This window comes from Hippichthys cyanospilos, chromosome 1 (assembly GCF_059441005.1).
Source record: "Hippichthys cyanospilos isolate Australia breed blue-spotted pipefish chromosome 1, RoL_Hcya_1.0, whole genome shotgun sequence".
In the NCBI taxonomy this organism is placed as follows: Eukaryota; Metazoa; Chordata; class Actinopteri; order Syngnathiformes; family Syngnathidae; genus Hippichthys; species Hippichthys cyanospilos.
Window position 1 is genome coordinate 17,699,565 of NC_142369.1, and position 18,556 is coordinate 17,718,120.

At 41.8% G+C, this 18,556-nt stretch overlaps 2 protein-coding genes across 3 annotated transcripts in view; one reads left to right on the top strand and one right to left on the bottom strand.

Moving 5' to 3' along the window:
• Positions 1-747: 747 nt before the first annotated feature.
• Positions 748-4,377, top strand: LOC148429472 (beta-1,3-galactosyl-O-glycosyl-glycoprotein beta-1,6-N-acetylglucosaminyltransferase-like). Its single transcript, XM_088425520.1, has 4 exons — positions 748-1,046; positions 2,113-2,206; positions 2,307-2,711; positions 3,889-4,377. Exons 1-4 carry the CDS (start codon positions 748-750, stop codon positions 4,375-4,377), a joined length of 1,287 nt encoding a protein of 428 aa, XP_088281646.1.
• Positions 4,378-5,582: 1,205 nt separating this feature from the next.
• LOC148429473 (uncharacterized) overlaps positions 5,583-18,556 on the bottom strand; it is a 33,770-nt gene continuing 20,796 nt past the window's right edge. The window contains exons 7-20 of one of the 2 annotated variants that reach the window (XM_088425912.1): positions 17,917-18,066; positions 17,191-17,525; positions 14,144-17,115; positions 13,538-13,554; positions 13,043-13,239; positions 11,971-12,077; positions 11,327-11,671; positions 11,160-11,259; positions 10,629-10,760; positions 9,605-9,691; positions 9,036-9,134; positions 8,620-8,661; positions 7,545-7,577; positions 5,583-6,734 (exon numbers count right to left, since the gene is read on the bottom strand). In XM_088425912.1, the coding sequence (XP_088282038.1) occupies positions 6,704-6,734; positions 7,545-7,577; positions 8,620-8,661; positions 9,036-9,134; positions 9,605-9,691; positions 10,629-10,760; positions 11,160-11,259; positions 11,327-11,671; positions 11,971-12,077; positions 13,043-13,239; positions 13,538-13,554; positions 14,144-17,115; positions 17,191-17,525; positions 17,917-18,066 (4,647 nt within the window). In that variant the 3' untranslated portion in view covers positions 5,583-6,703. Of the gene's footprint in view, positions 6,735-7,544; positions 7,578-8,619; positions 8,662-9,035; positions 9,135-9,604; positions 9,692-10,628; positions 10,761-11,159; positions 11,260-11,326; positions 11,672-11,970; positions 12,078-13,036; positions 13,361-13,537; positions 13,555-14,124; positions 17,116-17,190; positions 17,526-17,916; positions 18,067-18,556 lie in introns of both variants that reach the window. The other variant, XM_088425920.1, reaches the window with a different exon arrangement.

The following is an 18,556-nucleotide window of genomic DNA, read 5'->3' on the forward strand; positions in this document are numbered from 1 at the left end:
GGGGTGTTGGAAAGAATTGTAATCAAATGATGTGGAAATCTGAGGTGACCCAGGGGTAAATATATGAAGAATAAGTGTGAATAAAATAGTTTTAGTTGACTTTGTTCCATCTTCCATCCTTTTTATTATTTCATTCCTATCATAGAATGTTGGGATGCTTTTAAAAGTGTGTGTGTGTGTGTGTGTGTGTGTGCGTGTGTGTGTGCGTGTGTGTGTGGGTGCGTGTGTGTGTGTGTGTGTGTGTGTGTAGGTGTGTGTGTGCATGCTTGTGTGATGGTGGTGGGTGTAATCCTAACATGGAAAGGCCGAAAAGAGTGGTTAGGTTAAACCCCTTAGCTGGCTTTGTTTTTATGTGACACTTATATTACTGTGTTATGTTTCAATTGCAGTGTAACTGTAGACATGAAGTGTGACATGTTAACATGAAGTGTAAGTACTAAAACAGAAAAAAGAATTTGTATGAGTGCAGACAGAAGTAGGCAAATGACAAACCAGGGGGGAAAAAAAAAGGTTAAATTTCGTCCTTTTGTATTGGCGGAAGGTTGGGCAAAAATACACCGACGGACTGACTGACCGGCAATTACAATTTCATATGGCTTGGAAAAATGACAGACGGAAAGGGGGGGTGGGGCTCTGACCAATAGCGAATGCCGGAGCAGCAAAATAATGTAAGTTGCTCACTTCTGGAAATCACTCTTCCACAATTGTATAGTAATTATTATGTGCATGTCATTTTGATAGTCAACAATGAGGCTGAGATCAATGGGACAGCGCAAAATCAAGTGTATCAATCTGGCTGCACTGCTGTCCATCCTGCTTATGCTCTCCCTGATCAGCGTGACTCTCAAGGTGAGCCTCGGTAACTACACCTGGCTTGACTACGATGTCAACAACGACCACCCGGAGAAGGAGGTCAACTGCCCGGCCATCTTGAGGGGCGAGCATGGGCCACTAGATCAGGCAAAGTTGTTGTCCCTTACCAAAGACTTCCGCAAGAGCCTCAGAGTCTCCGATCAGTTTTATGTGAATGCCACTAAAGACTGCAGGTGAGTGTCTGTAATTAATGAACACTTAGCATCCAAGAGTATTGGTTCGGTGAAGCCACATTGCTTTCATTTTATAATTCTATGGTTTTAATGTGAGTTGCAAAACTGAACAAGTATGTGAACTCTTTAGAATGACTTGATTTTTTTGTATAAATTGGTCATCATCCGATTTTCACAGTGATAGGCCATGCAACTGGTACCTGAGACTTCAGCAGGGATACCACTGCTATTACGAAAGCTTTGGCGTTCATATGTTAGTAACCAGATGTCGATGAATAGAATTCAGCGCAATTGTAACCCTCCCGAAGATACCTATAAAGATGAATCTGAGAGCACAGCACAGAACAAAATCAAAAAACCTGTCAATTATGTGTTCTACATTTTATTCTAATACTTTTTCTGACATGAAAACGAGATCAGGGAAGGAGTGGAACTGATTCAAATAGTTCAAACCAGCCAACTTTTGTTCATTTATTTGCTTTGCTTTTGAGTTGTATCTCCTCGTGCATGATTCGATACTGATTTGTTTTTGCAAGCTAACAGCCAATTAGAGTGACCAACCAATACCATTTTCCATACTGAGGTTGAGGGCCCATTGATTGAAATCTAAAAAACAATGCCACACAAAAAAACGATCTTGATTCTTCACAATTGCAACTTATGTTCTGTTATCTTGCCTGTATCAATTTATGAATGTGTTGAGCGAGGTTCTGGGTATGCAAACAAGGACTTCTCAGCCACATGAGTTGTTTTGCTATGGTGAGGATTTCATGATTCTAATGGACATTAAGGGCAAAGGTTGCATACAAATATATTGAAACACTCATCTGTAGAAAGATAATTAATATCAATACATTATGGCAAACAAGGGTTCTAAGTATACTGCAGTGCAGCAGGAATTTTCACTCAGCTTCATTTGGGCCATTCATCCGTTTCCGAAAGAGGCTCCAGAAATGAATACAGATTTATTCAAGCTAAAATCGTACTGAATCGCTATAAGTTAGTTTTGCCCTTGAGGGACAATAAAACTGGACTCAATATTTTTGGGACCTTTCCCATACCACAGGAAGTTTAAGATGAATAGGAAGTATGTCACATTCCCACTAAGCAAGGAGGAGGAGGACTTTCCATTGGCTTACTCTATGGTTGTGCATCACAAGGTATAGTGAGAGGAAATCAGGAATATGACATCAACAATAATAATTGTTTTCAATTAAAGGCACATTTATTAATCACTGTAGAAATCCAATTACATTGCAGGTGCAGAACTTTGAACGACTACTTCGGGCTATCTACACTCCTCAGAACGTCTACTGCGTTCACGTGGATCTGAAGGCATCACCGTCGGTCCTCTCCGCAGTTTCGGCAGTGGCCTCCTGCTTCCCGAATGTGTTCCTGGCCCGCAGGCGCGTGAACGTGATCTACGCCGGCTGGTCCCGGGTCCAGGCCGATCTCAACTGTATGGCCGACCTGCTGGACACCGACGTGGCGTGGAGGTACTTCATCAACCTCTGTGGCCAGGACTTCCCCATCAAGACTAATCTCGAGATTGTACGGGCACTTGGAGCGCTCAACGGCGCCAACAGCTTGGAATCAGTGCTGATGCCGAAGGAGAAGATGTGGAGAGTGGAATGGGTTCACCAGGAAATAGATGGACGCCTCCAGGTAAGACTTGAGAGCACTCAATACCTTCTGTGAAAACTTTTTTTTTTCCTAGACCGCAAATATTTATTGTATTAATTCTGCCCCACACTAAACTACATTTACCATCATCCATTTTCATCTATTTGCCTCAACAATGAAGTTGTTCTTAGTATTTCATTTTATGCAGTAAAACATTTCTAGAGATGGGAAAATCACCTCCAGAAAGTAAAAACCCTGCCACGGTTTGGCTTCAACCTCAGGCGCTTCCACTTAACTGGCAGGTTAATGAACTCATTTAATTGCAGGTTGAACAGAAGTACCTCTGGATAAAGCCAAAGTATGGCAGGGTTTTTACTTTCTGAACCTAGTTTTCCCATTTCTTCATTTCACATATTAATGTAATAGTTTTGGTAAATTTTATTAAATTCTTATTCTTCTTATTATATTTTATAAACAATACATTTAATAATTACCTAAAATTTTCATTCATTTCTTACCAGTCATATTAAGCCATCTATTTTCTTAACTGTTTATCCTCACGAGGCTAAAAACATAACCACACCTAAGGGAAATTTACAGTGGCCAAAATACCGACCTACCATACATGTCTTTGGAATGTGGGGGTAAGCAGTACCCGGAGAAAACCCACACGGGCATGTGGAGAACATGCAAACTATACACAGGAGGCCAGAATTGACAATGAAGCCATGACCTCCGCCGACTTGAGGCAGACCCGCTAACCATGGATGGGTTTATTTGATGCACTAACTAATCCACCTTTGAGATTTGGGGAACCAAAATTAATGACCAATGCTCAATAAAACTGACCTTGTCCAGAGTAAATTAGCAGGGCAGTCAAGGCAGCATGATGAAATACAGACTATGTATGTAGTTGAGCCTAATGCACGGGTCGGGAACTCCGCTCCATAAAGAGCCATATCCTGCCTATTTTCGATGTCTCCATCGCCTTTTTCACATGGTTCGAATAATCAGCTCATCGACAAGCCCAGCGGAAGCCTGATAACGATCCTGATCATTCCAATCAGGTGTGTCAAAAGTGAGACACATCAAAAACAGGTAGCATATATATGTCTCAAGGAACCGGAGTGCCCCACCCCTGGCCTAATGAGTCCGTGTGTCGAGGGGGGTAGGGAGAATAATAAAAGCTATAGAGGAATATTAATCTGTTTTGTGACAGGCGACAGGAAAGTCAAAGGAGCAGCCACCCTTCCAACTGCCCATCCTGTCGGGGAGCGCCTACATTGTGGCGACGCGGGGCTTCGTTCAAAGCGTTCTAGAGAACCATCGGGTCCAGGCCCTAAAAGACTGGGCCAAAGACACATACAGCCCTGACGAGTTTCTGTGGGCGAGCATTCAGCGTATGCCAGGCGTGCCCGGTTCCACGTGGGCCAGCCCCAAGTACGACATGACTGACCTTAATGCCCTGGCCAGGCTGGTCAAGTGGCGGTGGCACGAGGGCGAGCGGGCCTCTCGGGACGCTGTGTACCCGCCATGTCAAGGCATCCACGTGAGGGATGTGTGCGTGTACGGGGTGGGCGACCTACAGTGGATGCTGAGACAGCGGCACCTCTTTGCCAACAAGTTTGACACAGACACGGACCCTCTCGCCATTTACTGTCTGGAAAAATACCTACGACAAAGAGCGCTGGCCCAACTGCAGAAATGACATGTCTGGTAGACTGAATGTTCGAAGCATCACAATCAATCAAATCGCCATAATTGGTGCACCGGCAAGGAATTCACTCTTTTTTTTCTCATTATGAAGAATAAAGGAGGTTTTTGGAGGAAACAAAATTAAGACATTGAATCGAAATCTACAATTGGTGCTCGGTTCGTGTATTCTTTTTATAACTTTTTGTCATAAACAACATGCCAAGAGATGCCGAAACACCCGCCGGGCGTCGGCAAACACGTCCGTCCGCGACTTGGCCCCCTTTCGACTTCTCGTTGTTGAAGCAAACGGTTGTTGGATCACGGAACAGCAAGTTCAGCAGGCCCACGTCCGATTAAGGCAGACTTATGTCATTGATCAGCTCTCCACGATGCAAGCTCCTAAAAAGAACATGGACCCAAACTTGCTGATTGCTGTCAGTGCAGATGGCCCTTTTCACCGTGTACTCTTAGCTGGCCTGTCACAAAGCACTCACTGGAAGTGGGAAAGTGCGACACATACATACTTTTGTTGATAGATTGTGGAACATATTATTTAGTATGTATGGTGTTTTCATTTATTTACATTTGTTTTCTACTTTGAATAAACGTGTTCTTAGTTAAGGCAAGAGCGGGACGGTGCAGTAAAGCCAGACCGACGTGAAACGGCGAAAAAAAGAAGAGGAGACTTAACTACGCATCGGTCCTGTCGTTTTGTGCTATTTAGTAGGAAGACAGCAGAATTAGGACTCACGGTTTTACCCTTTCTCCTTCCCGCAAACTTGAACTTGTGGGCCGTCGATAAGGGACTTTGGACCCGGAACCCCGCAACCAGAAACTCACGAGTTCCTGGACTGTTTGGAGTGACAATGGCTAATGTTGGTTGACCAGCCAGGAACATGTTTTGTTACATATTTTGTTAGTTGCTGACACCAAATTTGTAGCCATGTCAGGATGCAGCTTGTATACATCTTGCTGATGCTAAGAAGAACAGACAACGAGTCGTCAATAAAACTGGCGAAACAGCCATGAAACCACACATATTCTATTGGCAGTATCAGGACTAATTTTGAAGATTGCGGTGATGTGTACTGTACAGTAAGAAACAACCAATAAAAAAATGATGTTACATTGTACTGCAATTCAACTCTTATTGTTGAAACTGTCTTTTCTCGTTTTTTTTTAAATTGTAATTTAATGGAGTAAAAATGAAGCTTCAGACAAGAGCTGAGTAGTCTTCTTTATTTTACAGTAAGAAGATAAAGGCAGAATAACAAATAAAAGTATGGAACACGCGAGACTTTGTCAACAATGTGTCATCATCTCACACATACACACAGTAGATGCACGTGCACACATGCGCACGGACACACATACACACACTCACACAAGCGGAAGGCATGCACAAGTCACTGCAGACACATTCAAGTGCTATTTTGCTACCTCAAGGACTTTCACAGTGATAGAACGTATTAGTAGACTTAGCCAGGTTTTGATATTGTTCACGGAGAGTGGTCACGTTCAAATCAGGGGTGGGACAAATTCATCGTTCATAACACGGGCATCATTATACATATCGTGACTGTGGGTCACGCCATCACTGTATCTTGATGCTGTCCGTTTCCTGAAATTTGTTTGCTAAGTTGTCTGTACACTTTTTCTTTCATCAGTTACATAATAGAGTGTCATGTATCATATATTTTAACTCCGATATATCGATTGCTGCCGCAAAAATGTAAAGTGATATGGTTGTTAACATGATATGTCTTTTGGTATTGTTTTGTGTTCCATGTTCACTTATTTGGTTGCATATTGCTATGTAGTAGATAGTTTCCTTCCAAATGATCAGAAATGCTAATACACGATAAGATGAAAATTATATTATTGTTTTTGCTGTATCATGGTATCGTTGGCAGTATATTGCGATGAAATTGATTTTTTTTTATTCTTTAATCATTTCAGTCTTCCTACCACCCCTGATTTAAACCAATGTTTGGTCATCAACTTGTATTAGTCTGTCTACATGTACAGTACAGAGATTTATTGAGTGTTTGTGAATTGTTTGTAAACGCTGACACAGCTCATGGGCAGCCGATGCATGAAAGGTTATTTATGGTCAAAAATGCTACTACAGTAATACAGTGTAGTAAAAGGAAAGACATGTTAGTCAAGTGGTAAATACGGTTGTAATAAATGGATTGCAATGTAAACCTCATTGAGTGCAGACTTTGGAGCACCTTCCCTTCGACACACACAGTGACATGGTGTTTTCTGAATGCCTCACCGCAACCTTCTCCCCCCTGATGGGAAGACGGTCAGCCTCATGTGAAGCTCTAGTTTTGTCAAACAGCCAAACTCCTCTTTCTGTCAGACCTGACAGACAAGAAGAAACAAAGATTACAGATGACAATTGTGGTAGTTTTTGATTACTTATCGCAGCTTTGCTGTATTGTTTAAAATGTTGTTAAATACATAGATAAACACCAACATTGTCACATGTATTGTTGATTGTCTTCAGGCGTTTGGAGGTGATTACACTCTAGCTGTATCACGATACTGTATTTGTCATTTAATCGAGGATGTTGGATACCACTTTGCTTCAAACTAGCATATACTGTATACTCGAATACTTGAGTAGTTACTGACACTGATAATAGATACAGATACCACTGGTAATTTTGGCACTGTCCCTACCAAAAACACAGAAAGGCAATTTTGATGATGGGCCTACATATCAATTGTCATCAAAACTGTGACAAATTTTCCATTCTAATTTCTAGTTCCCGATCATAAAATCCCTACAAGAGGGTGGCCTGAATTTGTATCATTTGCCTATACGAATACCGATACCGTGAAATGAGGCTGGTGTCTGCTCTGATACCAATACCTAATGTCACCCCTCTCATTTTTTCTGCCTTGTTTTTAAAGAGAATTATTCTTCCTTCAGTAGATGGATATTGGCATGTACCATAGATTATTAAAATTAGATTGGATTGGTGGTAAACATTAGTTCAGTATCATAATACTGGTATATTTTAAAACAACTGCTCCTGGATAATTTCTCTTTCTTAAGTACAACAGCTATTTCTGTGCATTGCAGGTGCTTTTCTTCCAATTTAGTAATGATCATGCGATCGCTGTGTATGATACTATTGTGTTCTACTGCAGATTGTGTAGACTTACTTTCCTGAGGCATCCTTCAAATCTGTGTCCAGCCTGGTGTGTGGCATCGCAACATAAGACAGAGAGAGAGGTTAATGAGGTGGGGGGATGGTTTTGGGGAGCCCTCATTGTTGTCTGTGCTGGATTAGTAGCCTGTGTCTGCTGTGTCACATGAGGATGGTGGAGTTTTTTTTTTTTTTTTTTTTTTAACCATAATGGATGGGACAAAAGAAGGAACTGCGGTTGCAAAAAAAAACAAAAAAAAAAACACTCCTGACAAGCAAGGAGGGTGATAAATGAGTAAGCACCAATCATAAAAATGGTAAATCATTACAATGGACACATTTGAAACTGAATCATCGGTGTGTTCAAAGTTCAGAAAGGGTCTTGACAATAACAATGTCAAGGAAAATGAAGGCATTATTTGTACTGATTGGACTATAAAAAATCAGTTGAGGTTATTGCTATTGCCATGTTGTTAGTATTTCATAATATAAATACTTGGTGGATTGGCACACTGTTTAAACATATTGTGGACATATCTGATCACACACAAAAATTGCAAGACATGAAGTGTGGTTGACAGCATTTCCAGTGTCCTTGTTACTGTTGAGATGACGGGGCAGTGGTGACTCTAGCTTTCCTTTCCTCTATGCAAGGGTATTACAGTACAAAATACAACCATAGAAAAGCTATAGAAAAACAATTGCTTGACTCTGATACAGCAACTAACGCAGTTAATAGATCAAAATAATAGTTCAATTTAATTAGAGTCTTCATTTATAGCTTGTCTATACAAATTTCACAAACTATTCTGCAAAAAGACTTTAATAATATTTCAAACTCATCCTACATAATGACCCCGTACTTGTAAATGTACGGAAGACTTTAAATTCGCTAAAAACCCAGGCGGCCAAAGAAAACAAGTTCATTTTTAAATAGCAGCAGCCAGTCTTAATGTACAAAAAGAGCAAAGAAGACAAAAAGTTAAAGCCACAGGTGTAACAACTGGACGTTAAAATAGTTAATGAGCTGCTATCAGGCTGCATCAGATGAAGGTTAGTATTGCACAGGCAACTTGGTGTTTATGTTTTACCTCATGCATGCAAATGTGTGTGCCGCCCTCTGTTGGTCATACCTTGTAAGGGAACATGGAAAATCAAGCTCAACACACAAGTGATTTTTTTTTTTTTTTTTTTTTTTAAACCAAACGCTTTTTAGTCTCTTGCGGGCAACCACACACAAAGGAATCTTCTTCCAAACACACGCAGAATGTATCGTACTGGTTATCATTGGGTGAGGTGGTGCATAGAGTGTTCCTAATACTGAATTCAAAACTTGTCATTTTGTGTATATCCCAGTGACATACCTGGCACACATGTTTGCTGCTATTTTGTACTGTAACGATGGTTTTTAAAATCATGAGATGGTAGTGGCGGTATTAAGAGGTGGATTGAATCAGGTAAGTTCCTAGAAATGCACATCCCGTCAATGGTATTTATTAAAACTCACTTGACGATGCTGGGCGGGATGTGGACATACTCCATGGGGATGATATGCCCCAGCTCCTGGAGGCTGCTCACATACTTGATTTTACTGCTGAACTTGGAGCTGAACACACCACACGAAAGACAATGTCTGACATTCACATACAATTGGATAATGCCTTAAGTCAAGAGGTGGCAAAGTATTCACACAGGTAGAAGTGCCGCAATTTGGGTGCATTAAGGAAGTTTTTTTATATACTGTATAAGAGTTTCATTGTAGTTAGTATGAGTTATCTGTTATGACACAGTTGTTAATGTTCCTTGCTCCAGTCCTCAAGATCTCAACTGCAAATGATTTCCAACTCGCTCTGTGTATGTCTTTTTTTGTCATATGTTGAAGTTGAAAAAAATACAGCAAGACTTACAGTATAAAGTAGTAGTACTAACTCACTAAAAATACCTGTGTACAAATGTAAGAAGTCAAAGTAAAAACATTTTTAAAAAAAGTCATCAGGAAAAGAAATATAGAAATGTAGAGCACCAGAAAAATACCAATAATAGAGTAAAAACTGAGACAGATAAATTAAAACGAACCTTATGAAGGGTCTGGTGATGCCTAGTAGTGTTCTGATGAACCAGGAAGGATGGACAATTATGAACATCTTCAAGTTCTTCTTGAGCCTGAAACAATATATACATGCTGTATAATACACTCTCTAAAAAAAAAAAAAAAACAGTTGGATCATAAATAACTTTGTTATTGGTCAGAAAGGACCAGCCCCACTTGCGTCAATATGTTCATGTTTTGTTTATGTTATGTTTAATTTAAGTTTTTGGAAATGTGAATCAAATGTATAACCATTTAACAATTAAAAAAGGTTGCTTTGTACAAACAAAACAAAAAAAACAAAAAAATAGATAAATGAATAAAAATAGATTGGTTGGCGCAAAACCACTAAAAAGTGGATCAAATGATTAACACAAAGCACACTCAATATTTTGGGGATGTTTGCTGGGTTATTTATGTCAGAGCAAGCTATTTGGATCAAATGGATCATCCTAAAACAACCCAAACTTGCATGGTTGTTTTGTGGGTTATCTAATATGGCCCAACTTTGACCCAACAAAAATGAAACAGTAGGTGAAAATGATCCAAATGACTATGTTTAGGTTCATTTGAAGCAACATTCCATTTTCTTCATCTTTTCTAAAATTCATTGGGGCAAATGAATAACCCAACAACGACAACAAAAAAAGTATTATTTTGCGAATAACTCCTTTCCCTCCACACAACCGTCCGTCCATCCCTCTTGCATAGCCGCTTATCCTCACTAGGGTCGCTGGCTGGCTTGTGCTTATCCCAGCCATCCAAAAGGCAGTAGAACACCCTGGACCCCCCTTGACCCACAATTAGGTTATTTTTGATCATTTTTCCATCTAAGAGCAGTCAAAGAGAAGAAGGTCTGGATCTTGAGTTCAATTGCTCAGATGTTTGAGGACCAGCTAGGACAACTCTTGCTAAAAACATAGTTCAGGGAGGTGTAATCGGAAGGCACACACTGCGCAATCTAATGAGTCCGATAAGTTACAGACACTCGATGTAAAAATTAAGTGTCACCTCCTGTCAATCATTTGGTAGCACTTCTTCATCCAAGTGAAGCCGGGCATCCTGCGGCGAGGCGTGGCACCATTCAGGTAAACAATCATGTAGTCCTCTGCTACCATTAGCTCCAAGGTGCTTATGACATACCTACACGTTACACACATAATAAAAGGATGACAGAAGCTGGAGTCAGTTTGCGTGGTTAGACAGCAACTTCAAAAAAAAAATGTGCCAAACACATTAATTCAAGTGATTTTCTTTGAAAACCTTCGAAACAGAAAAGTTGATTCATCGTCTTAGAAACAGTGGGTATAAAAATGTGCACAGTTTTTAACCGCAGCCAAAGTAATAATTTGCTAACCCTATGGGCATTTTTAAGCCTTGTTGGATAAAAACCTAAACAAAAAGTGGCATGTATAATAGCTAAGCAGTGGCTCAGTTCCTTTAGGACCCGGTACTGAGTTAGCTATTTCACCTAAATTGGGTTACTTTATGCCACCAGCATTAAGAATGCAGTATTAGTACAATGAGTGCAGTTTCACTTACAAGAATAGGTTTTCCATGACATAGTTGTAACTGTCACAGTCACTGTCAGGCAGGAAGCAGGCTGCAAACACGATGATGGCATTCTGCTCGGCGTAATAACCTGATATGAATCATGGGGGTTACACAACGGAGGGGCCGAGATGTTGCGAAAATGCACGTAGCTATACCTCCGTGAGAGATGACCCTCTTGTATGCGTCAATGCATTTCATGTCAATACGATGCTCCTGCTCGCCAATCACCACACTCCTCCACAGTCGACTATCCTCGTGCCCCTCACTGACCCCTTCCGGTGGGACGGCGGGGTCACGCTCCTCGTCGGACGTGTCCAGCTCCTCGATGTCCACATCCAGGTCGTCTCCAGTGTCTAGAGCCGCTTCCTCGTCATCTGTGTCCAAGGCGTCCTCAGAGAGCAGGGAGCCTTCGCTGTGCTCCAGCGACACGTTCATGGGTGGCGCCGCCAACTTACGCCTCTGACCGGAGCCAGCCGAAACATCTGCTGAGGAGGGTGGATCTGATGCAAAGTAGAAAATAGGCTTACATAGACAGTTTATTGATTTTATAGGGTAATATGGTTATTTTAAACACACATATATATATATATATATATATATATATATATATATATATATATATATATATATATATATATATATATATATATATATATATATATATATATATATACTGTATATTACATAGTTAGTGATGCGTGTGAATGATACACACTCTCTTAAAGATGCAGTAACACTGTTTTAGCTCATTATAATCACGTAATGTACAGAGCTTAGTGCATGTGTGTATTTTTTTTACCTTCTCTGTTCTCTGTATCCTCGGCTTCCTCACTGGAGGTCCTCCTGATCATCATCATAGTTGTCGTGGTCCCCGATGCCGGCCGGTTTTCGTGGTGATCTCGGCTGCTCCGAGGAACAGAAATAAAATGCATGAGAAATACAATCACTGTGACTAGCATACACAAAAAAACACTGCAAAAGCCAAAGAGAAAAAACATAATCGAGTTACTGGCTGAGACATTTTAGAACAAATAAAGTAAGTTTTCATGGTAGGCTGCGCGTGTGGGACAAGAAGAACAATACGGGACAGTGTTGCCCGACCCCCCACCACATCCCATTTCAACATAGCCCCCCTATGCTCATGTGATTAACATAAGAGCTGTTAACAATAGAAGAATAGAAATACGAAACATGGACGAACATTTTCATCTAATAGTATTTACACACCTACCTTAAATATAAAACTGCCTCCCCACCATCAGTCACATGACCAATTCACTATAACAGACAGACTGACAAACAGAGACTCACACAAAAACACGCACACACAAAGAACGACGGGAGGCTGGCGTACCCCAAAGAGGGGGCAGTTCATCAGAATTACAAAGTGGGGCCCGTGTGATGCAACTGTTAATGAGGAGCCACCATTAAAGCTGTGCTAGACATAGACACGCTCACACACGTATGCACACACCCACACACACACACCAAGGAAGAACTGAAAACAACAATAAACAGTGTTGTGTGTTCCAATATTATTATTATTATTATTATTATTATTATTATTATTATTATTATTATTATTATTATTATTATTATTTTTAAGTCCCTAGAATATAATAATAGAACTAATAGCAATAAAATAAAAATAAAGTGGTGGTAGTAGGATTCGGCTTATTACAGCCTACAAAATTGAAAATATTATGAGAATATATTCAAACAAAATAATTGATTACCAGTGTCATAACAGTATTATTTTTACAAAAATAAAAAAATTGCAAAACTATTTTATGCAATACATTCAAATGATTTTACAAACTGAAATCTCTGACTTCAATAATATTATTTTTGATGGCAAAACTGACCTAGACATGAGGAAGTGGGCATATCCTTCAGGCACATACTGGACATGATCCTCCTGCACAGGGTGCTTGTATTCGGCGTGACAAGGCTCGAAATAGCTCTCGTCCCGCTCGGCTGCAAAGTCTGCAAGCGGGGCTTGACTGGAAAACTCAGCGTAGATGTCTGAGGGATTTCTTGGAGGCTCACGGCCTTCCTGGTTTTCTGTCTGTTGATCAACTTGGTGGTAACTGTAACTACTTTGAGGTGAACCCTCAACCATTGTCCATTGGTTTGCAGTGCGCTGATTTGCCAGGTGGGGTAACAGTTGTGAGTCCATATTTTCACGTCTGGAAAATAAATGTCAAAAAGTCAAACTTTATTATCAGGCATTTCTAACGAACGATTAAGAGGAAACACTGAACACGCGCTGTAAGGGAGCAAGTGGAGTTTTGCAGCAAGGCAGGAACCATTTTTTTATTTATCAACAAACTGTGACAGAATTGGATCACAGCTTGATGACATACACTTAAAATTGGAGATCCTGAAATTTTAACAGCAGCCACAAAATTGCTTCATTAACACAAAATAAAAGTTGGAAATGTTGCATCAATATCAGAATGCTGAAACTATATAACTATCAAAGTTAATCATATTTTCCTTACCAAATACCACATTTGCAAATCTAGAAATGAAGAGAGACAAACAGTCTTCACGAACCAAACACCGCTTTTCATTCTTTAGTTATTTGCTGTTATTCCCTGAAAATTAATTTTAAAGCTGAAATAATGGTGAAAACACTATCCTTGTAGGTAATGTCTAAGAGGGTCCACTGTACAAACAAAAACAAAAACTTGGCTCTCAGAGAAAATACAACCACGGTGACCATAGCTGCTTGGTAGACAAAGTTCAGTGAGAATCACAGGTCTGGGCTTTCCCCATTTAGAAGTACTTAGAATTTCCTCCCACATCTCAAAAACATGCAAGGTGTGTTCAGAGAAGCCTCTTAATTGCACACTTGATAAAGTACCAAAATTGGCCTCTAACCAAACAGTCATCTACGATAGGCTGCAGCTCTCCCGCAATCCTGAAAGGACAAGTGTGTGCCACTTACCCTGATTTCAGAGAACAGCTTGGGTGAGAGGCCCACCAGTCTCCATCGTGGTGTCCAACCAAGTAATCGTCAGTTTGTTCATTATAATAATTTTGTAAATCCTCTTGGAATGGGTCACTGTTTGGTGGCAGTGGACAACTATTAATCAGCTCCTCTGTAAAACTAAGCAGATCGTGAGTACTTTGTCCCACTGTTGGCTCTTCTTCCAGCCCTTCCTCATCATTTTCCTCCTCCATCAAATCTCCAGAAAATGGTAATCCAAGAGCCTTGTCACTAGTAAGCCCCGAGTCACTGGCGGGGGTACTAGCCAAGGAGCTTGTGTGTGAGGTGGCGGAGCTATTGCATGAGGACTGTGGCGTGTCCCGTTTTGGTAAAGGATCTCCCCAGGCTTGAAAGCTGTGTTGTGGTGAAGTCGAGTTGACTGGTGAGTGCCCACTATCTGAACCTGAGTCCTCCATGGAGATTTGAGAATGGACATAAACCTCCTCCCTGGTTCTGAGGAAGTGATCTGATGGGTGTCTTAAAGAGGGTGACATAGTCCTGCCAAAGACGCTGGATTTATCTTCATAGGCGCTTTCCTCCACTTGTGTTTCGCTTCCAGATGGTAACCTGGACTCTGACTGGAATGTTTGGTTGAGGGTGTGATCCTCGCTGGTTGATTGATCATTTTTTTCCTTTTCGCTTTTCTCTGTGGTCTTCTGATTCTGAGCTTTCAATGCGGAAACGGCATGGGAAAGCATGTTAAATGTTTCCATGGGCTTTCTGGATCCTTTTGACAACCTTTCAGTTTCTTTGGGATCATGCTCAGCAGGCTTTATCGCACCTGGAACAACAATGTACTCCATTTCAAGGCATGATGACGAATCTCCATCCGAATTGGACCTTAGTTCATCTCGACTGCCAGGGCTCAATTTGAGTGTCTCCCCGTCAACACCTGGGCCGGGGCTGAGTGACGTCTCTTTTGTGGAACCTTCTTGGCTTTGATTACCAGTAAGAGTAACAGTTTGTGGCAGGCTTTCAGGAGGTGACGTTGGACCAGAACTATGTAGTTTACCGGACGCAAGACTGGCCGAACTACCTTGGCTTTTTGATACAGAAGGCTTAGTCTGATACTCGGAAAGTGCCTGAGAGTTATCAACCACAATAAATGGTGAACGAAGCTCCATAGAGTCTGTTTTCTCAGTTGAACTCAAGTCAATCTGTCCCTCAAAAAGAAATACTTTATCTAAACTGTTTAAGTCGGATTCCATCTTGTTTTCTACAGGTTTGGTCACAGCTATGAATGGACTGGACTGCTCTTCTAGTTGTATCATGGCTACAACAGGATCACAGTGGATCTCAGGGGAGGATGAAATGCTCCAACTGCAGCTTCCTACATTGTCATAGTCCGAGGTGGAGATGACCATCCGAGGAACAGGAAGATTGCCTGCTGGCTCGGCATTCCCAGTGTCTGATATTCTATCTTCTTTCCCATCTATGACTATTTTGAAATCCTGTTTTTGACCATTCCATCTGATATCCTTTTCCTGTTCTCTTCTTGTTTCTTCTCTTTCCTGATGTTTGATTGCAGTAGTGTCTTTTTCATCCGCTAAGCCAAGGTGACTATGGCCCTTTCCATTTCCAGGTCCTTCTGGGCTTGCAGATGAAGAGCTATCCTCTTGTATGGTCGTGTTCCACATTTCCATGCCACCATAGGAGAATCCCTGTGGACTTTCAATGGAAACAGCGCCTGCCATGTTCAGAGCTGCCCCCGCAAAAGTCGCAGAGTCTTGTGACAAATTGTCTGGTGTTGTGAGTGGAGAAAAACTGTCATCTCGGATTGTTGTATTCCACATGTCAAGCGATTCCGGGTAAGAAGTGGTGGTTCCGCTGTCTGATTTCAGAAAGCCCTTCTGGGCCGAATAAGTCCAAAAATCCAGTCTGTCTATTGCTGTACCTGCTTTACTCCCCTGCGCTTCATCATTGTCCTCCTTTGACGTTTCTGGCGTTAAAGTGTTGAGCATAATTTTCTTCTTCTGTGAAGGACGTGACATTTCTTTGACTCCAAAGATACAAGCTTTGTGTTCTACTTCCTCCTCTGGTGGTGTCAACTGCAGATCAGCTGCAGTAACCGGGTTCCATGGTTCACCAAGTACAGAATCTGGGTTCCAATTTTCACATGATTCTGTTTGTTCTGTAATCAGACTAAGTTGTGGTTCAAGGCTCCAGTCCCTCTGTGACCTTCCTTCTCTAGGTGGCCTTCCATCTTTGCGCTTTACTTCGTCCAGATTCTGAGGGCTCTCCAACCCTCTGGTTCTATTCCAGGCGTCATTAGAGGAAGGCGTGTCAAAGCCAAGCTCTTCCCAGGTTTCAGACAAAGACGACGAGACGCTATCCTTGTGCTGCAGGCCGCTGATCCTCTCTGCCACATCTTCAGGGAAGAACCTGGCGCCACAACTGCTGGAAGGATGAGCTCCTGCTAGGCTGTTGACCGGTGTGGGAGGAACAACAGTCTCTATCAGATCCATGAGTTGGCAGTCTGGATCAGTGGAAGACTGCCTACTTTCCAGATCGCCCAAAGAACTGGGATCCGAGAAATCCATAATGTTTAGTTCTTCATATTCTGACAAACTGGAGCTTCCCACCGTTTGCCGGTCGCTGTCTGATATTCCTGTGGAACTCTGGAGGGTATGAGCCGGATGGAGCGGCTCGAAATGAAACTGATCCAAGGGGTCATTCCTCTTCTTGTTTGACCGCCGCCGCCGCCTTCTCTCTGGCGGTGCAGGAGGTGAGAGGGATGACAGGCCCAGAGGAGAGGGGTTTCTCAATAGAAAGCCCCCGGGGCCTGCCGCTGCCCCAATGATCTCGCCGACCGGGCTATCATCGCTGAGAAACACTGAGCTCTCCTTGGAGGAGCGGCTGCTGCGGATGGTGTTCATACCGCTGTCGGGGCTTACTAGCTCCACACTTGCTTGGACTCCACCAGGATCATCAGCACCCTCTGGCACCACCCTGCAGGAACACAAAAACTGAAGGTTGGATGTCCTCCCAATGTCGGAGCTTTGGATAATTGCCACTTTTACCCACCTCTCCATTGCTACCACATCTCCACCACCTCCCTCAGCTCTCTCTGTATCCGACCCATCCATGTCATTTATTCCAGATGAGCCCTGGGAGAACTCCACGCTGCCCGCCACGCCCTCGGTCGAAGACGTCATGCTACTGGGGCGACAGGCTAGCATGGAGCTCCGCCGATCCACAAACTCCTTGAGGAGGCCTCGGACCTCTTCCTCCAGCAGCAGCAATAATGCATCCGAAGGCGAGGAGGAATTTAGTTGGGCGTGGTAGACCTGCAGATAACTTCTTGTTTCCTGATCACTAGAGAGACACCACCTGGTGGTCTCCTCGAGCTCACAACAGATCTGCAATGACAGCCAACCCCATTTGCGAGGCTTGATTCATTCTAATTGAATTAGTTTGTACTTTTCATTAAAAAAAAGCCAAGGTACTGTGGCTTTCGAGGACAAAAGTAGTGGTTTCCTGACTTATCTATGGCCTAACATGGGTTTTTCAAGTAAGAGGCTTTCACCTGGGCCTCTTTTTGTTCACAACATGTTATAAATGTGTAAAAAAAAAAAAAAAAAAAAAGGGAACTCAATCCTTCTGATATTCTGACTGAAGCATATCAAAGACATTTTATTTAAACATCTGGGTACTAGTAAAAACTAATTTGTCTCAGAAAACATTGCCTGGACAGTTAATAAAGGTTTTTACAAAAGGCATTATTTCACCGCAGTCCTTCAGATATTTTACCTGGTTGAAAAGCTCGGTGTTGTTGGAATATACCGCAATCTGCAGGCGAGGAGGCATAATTGCATTTTCAACAGCCAAGAGAAGTACAAGCCCATCATAGCCGTGCCGATTGCAGAAGGATTTCAAGGCGTCTTCGTAACACAGTCGGTGCTGGGAAAGAGTCAAGAAGCATCAACATTGGGAGCCACTGACAGGTGCTCACAGTGAAAACTTTGGGGAAATCATATTGCTAACTCTAGAGGGCATTTTTTTCCTTTGTTTTTTTTCAACATTTGTTAAAGAAAATAAAATTGAGATGTTTTGTTGCTTCATGTATGATTGTCATGTAGCAAAAATGATTTATGAGCTTTCCACAGTGTCTGCTAGATAGTATTGTATTTGTTAACTCCATCTAATCATTTAAATAATCCATCTGATCTTATATTAACTGATCGTGCACCTGCTCTTGTTTCCCCAAGAAACAATTGAATATTACAGCGTGTGTGTGGCTGATTTGTCTACTCATGATTTTTTTTTTTTAATTTACCTACTTAATTTACTCTTGAAAGAATTCAGTTCTGTTAGATTGACACATATTGCGGAGTATTAAGTCTGTGCATGTTTGGATGGAGGAGGGGTGGGAAGAGATGCATTGTGTGTG